At 40.4% G+C, this 5,037-nt stretch overlaps 1 protein-coding gene across 5 annotated transcripts; it reads right to left on the reverse strand.

Annotated features, from left to right (window-relative positions):
• Window positions 1-447: 447 nt before the first annotated feature.
• LOC117866289 (uncharacterized) lies at window positions 448-4,065 on the reverse strand. Of its 5 annotated transcripts, none has more exons than XM_034750469.2 (13): window positions 3,729-4,065; window positions 3,581-3,630; window positions 2,909-3,136; window positions 2,726-2,809; window positions 2,584-2,639; window positions 2,356-2,491; window positions 1,978-2,074; window positions 1,812-1,878; window positions 1,626-1,724; window positions 1,444-1,533; window positions 1,202-1,356; window positions 1,006-1,113; window positions 448-843 (listed from the first exon to the last, which is right to left on the reverse strand). In XM_034750469.2, the coding sequence occupies exons 3-13, from the start codon at window positions 3,123-3,125 to the stop codon at window positions 675-677; spliced, it is 1,278 nt and encodes a 425-aa protein (XP_034606360.1). In that variant the 5' UTR covers window positions 3,126-3,136; window positions 3,581-3,630; window positions 3,729-4,065; the 3' UTR covers window positions 448-674. The 5 variants fall into 5 exon arrangements, with proteins under 5 accessions (XP_034606360.1, XP_034606362.1, XP_034606357.1 ...); XM_034750471.2 differs by having other exon boundaries at window positions 3,566-3,630; XM_034750466.2 differs by having other exon boundaries at window positions 3,718-4,065.
• Between the last annotated feature and the right edge of the window lie 972 nt (window positions 4,066-5,037).

Below are 5,037 nucleotides of genomic sequence, written 5' to 3' on the forward strand. Positions count from 1 at the left end.
AAATTAGTGCCGGACCAGTAGACACATTTGGTACTTAAGTAATCACAGGTTTTCAACAAATCAATAGAGCTGCCAATGACACGTGTGTTCGAGTCAAAATGTTTGAATGGACCATTTCCCCCTTTTTTTTCCTCCATGTAATATTATATACAAAGTGAAATGAAGTGATTTTGATTTGATCGAGACCCTAGAGTATCTGTTCACATTGATTATTCATGCCTTCAGACTCATTTGGAAGGATCATGACAACTGGATTAGTAAACACTGGAGACTGACCTTTAATTATCTATTACTGTCAGATCAAGTTCTAACTTTCATGCACATGACCAGTGAGCACACCAAGGAAAAGGGACAATTATTGTTGTATTGAAATGTGTACCGTAGTTTTTTCTTTGTGATGCTCTGTTCTTCAGTTGGCAAAATAAAAACTATCTGAGGAGATGACAGTAAGAAAACAAACTATTCTTTCCTATTATTTATGATTGTATTACACATGAAGACTTTACTATATCAGATGGTAAATACTTGCGATTATACAGATTGATACAGATTTTGATCCCTTTTTTGGTTGTGCTGACTGTTGGATCCAAATCACTTAGGACTGAGCATTTTGATGCCTAGACTACAACTTCAGCTACTTTTCACGGAGGAAGCATTTGGATGTGTGGCTAGTATCATTTAGTATCTACTTCGTCTTCGTCATCATTCAGATGCTCCTTGAGGCTCTGAATCTGGGGTTGGCCATTAACATTCTCCCAGATTGAATCAGTGCTTGGTAACTCGTAGCCTTCTGGTCTCAGCGACAGTGCAAACTCTGGTAGATCAGGAATCGATTGAAGTGCGCTGCACAAGGAAACTAATGAAATCACCACTAGAGCCAAAGAAATATGATTATCTACTGGGTGTTCATGCAAGATCAGGAACGGTTAGCATCCAACAACAAATTTCCAACTTTGAAATTTATCATTTTAGATGTAGAATTGATAATGAAACCAGGGGATTTACCTGTTCTTGTCTTGCTCGAACAGATGCCCGTACACTTGGAACTTCTTGTACGCGACATCTGGAATTTTCTTGTGCATGTTCTTCATGACACCCCAGGGAGGTGGTACCCTACAAACAATTGAATTTGAACAGAACTTGTCAGCACATACATTTTGATTCAATTTAAGCTGATGATCCCCTTGGAGTGGTATCAGACCTTGTGACAGGATTTGCCAAGCAGAAACTCAAACAAGCCCTCTTGCTGTCTGAGAGCAGGTCTTCAGCTGCAGAGAGGCAGCAAACTGCGCTGATATGGTTGGCCGTTTCACCGCCCTTGTCAAGTACGAGACCATGGTAGTAATATGCTACAGCCTGATTTGCAAGATCGAAAAGGACAACTTAACAACAGAAATAGTCTTTGGGACTCTGAAAAAAAATTATATTGTATCTTCAGACAACCTTAGCCTCCATGCATTTCCACTTCAGGAACAACAGAAGTTTCTTTCCGTATGAGTCACTTGTATCGCATCCCGACAGACAATAGTGAGCCTGAGCAAAAATTAGAAAGTAGAAAGCCATTAGATGCTGAAATAACTGAAGAAAATGTTCATTGGATATCGACTTTGTTAGGCAACACTGACCTGAGAAAAATAACTGACTTGCTCACAGGCTAGCCTCCTCTTTACTGACAATGTTGCCTTTTCACATTCAGAAGCCAGGCCAAGCTGTATTTCTACACACTGTTGCAGTTGGGACAGGACAGGTTAATTATTAATTTCAGCACCGTAACATCAAAATTCAAAAATATACAAAGATAACAAGTATACCTGAGCCAATGCTTGAATTGAGATGGCCTCAAGCATACCTTCCTGCAAGTAACTAGGAAAGCTCTTCCTGCAATTGAAAAGGTAAGGTACAGTAAATACTTGCTTGGAGGAACATTCAGAGGTGTTAATTTCTGATGGCTATATGCATTGCAGGGTGAGGGCATACTTGACTTGTGCAGGTATTTGAACAAGTATGCGACGTACGGAGTAGTCTAAGCATCCTGATGCCCTGAGCAATGCATTGACAACATCCTTCTTTGCATCTGCAGAAGTAATCACAAAATGTATCATTTATTTCCCCTATTTTACCATATGTGACAAAGTATTCATGAAGAGATGCAGTGCTCCTTATATAGCTACCAAATGCAACATTGTAGTATTGTTCCAAATAATCAATCCACCAAATCCGTAATTCAATACTGCCAGTGTGATCAAAACTATTTTCTTCAATTTATTCCATTATCAAGATTGGCCACAAAAAACATAACGGAAAATATGAAAAAATAGTAGTAGTAAGGCATGTACTGAAAAAAGATCAACAGACCTTCTGATACCTTCCTTTCACTGCCAGCTTGAGCGTTCTTCGGAATGAGTGTTAAATTGGCCTCAAATAATGCAAGCATCGCCATCATGTGTACGACCGACAGCACCTCATACCACGCGCTGGCCAAACAACACTCCTGAATACGAAACATCCTCTTGTAAATTGCAATTCAATCTATAAAGGTATCCAAATAACAGTAATTAAACAGCAGAGGTTACAAACTCTCACCTGATCATCATCTAAGGTCTTCCATCTGAATTGTACGGATGGTTCAAGGCGGCTCTCTGTTCGGACCAATAACAATTTCATTATAAATCATTGAGTAGCCACGAAAACTACAACAACAAAGTGAATAAGCACGAGTCCAAACCTTTCACTGTTAGACCAAGAACTACTGGCAAGTACTCCTCCAGCGCGTGTTGCAATTCTGAAACAGCTGATACATCCGCACAATCTTCACATAAAGTCACCAATCCAACAGAAGAAATAAAAATTACTGTCAGTATCCTAGCAAATCCAGTCAGTAAGCAGCAAAAGCAAGAGATGAACATACAGATTTCTTCGGCTAGTTCCACCACATGAGCACGGAGTGTGGAAAGGCGATCAACGAGATCCTTAGAAACTATCCCCCTGAGCGGATGGACTATGTCAGAAGCCACCGGTATGCGGACAGTAGGCACGAACACGGCAACCTCCTGAATGATGCTCCGGCGCTTTCGCCCCTTGCCGCCTATCGTGTACTTATTGGGGATTGATGGGCCACACCCCATCTTTACAAGTTCTGAGTAGTAGAGAAATGCAGAGGAATGTCCATCAACCATTAGCATTCAACACCGATACAAGTAACCAGATCAACGCAGTGTACAGAAAAAAAACTACAGGACTCTGAATCAAATAGCTTAGAAATGATCAAGACATGCTGGAATATTGGTACTGAACTGAGGAGAGTCAGCTCAACTGGAGCTCATCAAAAACAGTTTGAAAAATCGTATCAAAGGGTTGTGACAGTAGATTAACTGATTAAACAATCTCAGTCATTTCATCAATAGATGAGACCAAGCATGTTCTGGATCTCTGCTACTCTGAAATGTAGCAAAGGTATGCAGAGATGCAGCAAAGATGAGCAGATCGGCAGGAAGGGGCCAGCAAAACCAAGAACCAAGATGAGCATCCAAGAACAGTGGATCAAGAACATTAGCTAGTCACTTGCCTCAAGAGCACTTACAATTTGAGCCAGGAAGGTGGTTTCAGCCAAGAGACCTGAAGAAGTTGACCCTGCACATAGATACAAAAAGGTCACCCATCAAAGGACCCCCGGCTTTATAGTTGGCGAGACGAAGGGCAAAGCGAGACAGGGGTTACGAGGAGCAGACGCAAATGGCAGCGGCGCCCTCTGCTCAGCACTTCACATCACAGAGAGAGATCTTGGCATGTAGATACCGAGGAGGGAGGAGTGGAAGGAGGGGGAGGGAGCACATGGCGAGGCCACAGGCGCGGCACCCGCCTCCTCGTCCTCGCCCAAGTGGAGCCTGTACTGAAGCCACTAAACTATGCTCACCGTCGTGGGAAGCAGTGCAACTGCCACTGCTAATAAATTCAGCTCAAGTTCAGAACCATCCGAGAGAGAGAGAGAGAGAGAGAGAGAGAGAGAGAGAGAGAGAGAGAGAGAGAGAGAGCAGGGCAGGTGTTGCACATAGGAGGTTCAACGAGCTGGTCAGAAATGTGCTGACCGTTTGATGGCAAATTGGCGAAACCGAGTCTTATAGGAGTTCTGTACTACGCTGCCACAAATTTGGGCGGCCATAAATTTCATTTGTTATTTTAGATTATCTACATTGACTATATGAGTACTGCATCATCTAACTTGTGGTCAAAACTCACAATTAATACTAGCTTGCACAATATTGTAACTCTATTAATATGTACTTTAGAAATTAATTATTTAAGTCATGTTTTATTTCTTGGAGACAAAAAAAATTAGACAAGTTTAATTTCTGTTGATAAGGGTGGCAGGGGTTATTTAATTCATGTCTGATTTCTTGGAGACAGATATAGTTGAGAATTGTTGGACAAATATTAGATGCAATTTGTAACTTTGTGGTAATGTTAGAATTACAATCATGGAAGATGTCAATGTCATATAAAAATGACAGAGTGAGTAGTAGATTAATCTTTAATTCTTGTTTGAAGAAAAAAATTGTTAATCTAATTTCGGTTTGATCAAAATAATAGAAGCTACTTTCTCAAAGAAAAGCATAGAAGCTCTAACTATTCTTATATTATAAACTATTTTAGAACATAAAAATGTAACGTACAAGCCGAATAAAAGGTGAAAGATAGTTAATGGAGTTTATCCAAGGAAACAAACTCCTGGTAGTTGTTCTTTCACACTAGACAAAAATGTTGCTACACATATTCGCTCTTATGCAAAGTCAACTAACTAGGCTGTTAAGGATTGATAGTCCTTCTAAAGAACTTAACCATTCCTCTGGGTAAATACCTTACAATTCCAACATGTCCTCTTTAGCCAACCAAATTATGCATAGTTTAATTGCCTGTAACATAGATGTGCTAAACCAGCGTGAGATGAAGAAAAAATGTATTACTTTCACATAGCTGAATGTTTCACAATCCATCAGTGATCGTTTTTGATAGGGGTCTAGAACAGATGCTTTTATGTAC

The sequence above is a fragment of the Setaria viridis genome, chromosome 8 (genome assembly GCF_005286985.2).
Source record: "Setaria viridis chromosome 8, Setaria_viridis_v4.0, whole genome shotgun sequence".
Taxonomy (NCBI): domain Eukaryota; kingdom Viridiplantae; phylum Streptophyta; class Magnoliopsida; order Poales; family Poaceae; genus Setaria; species Setaria viridis.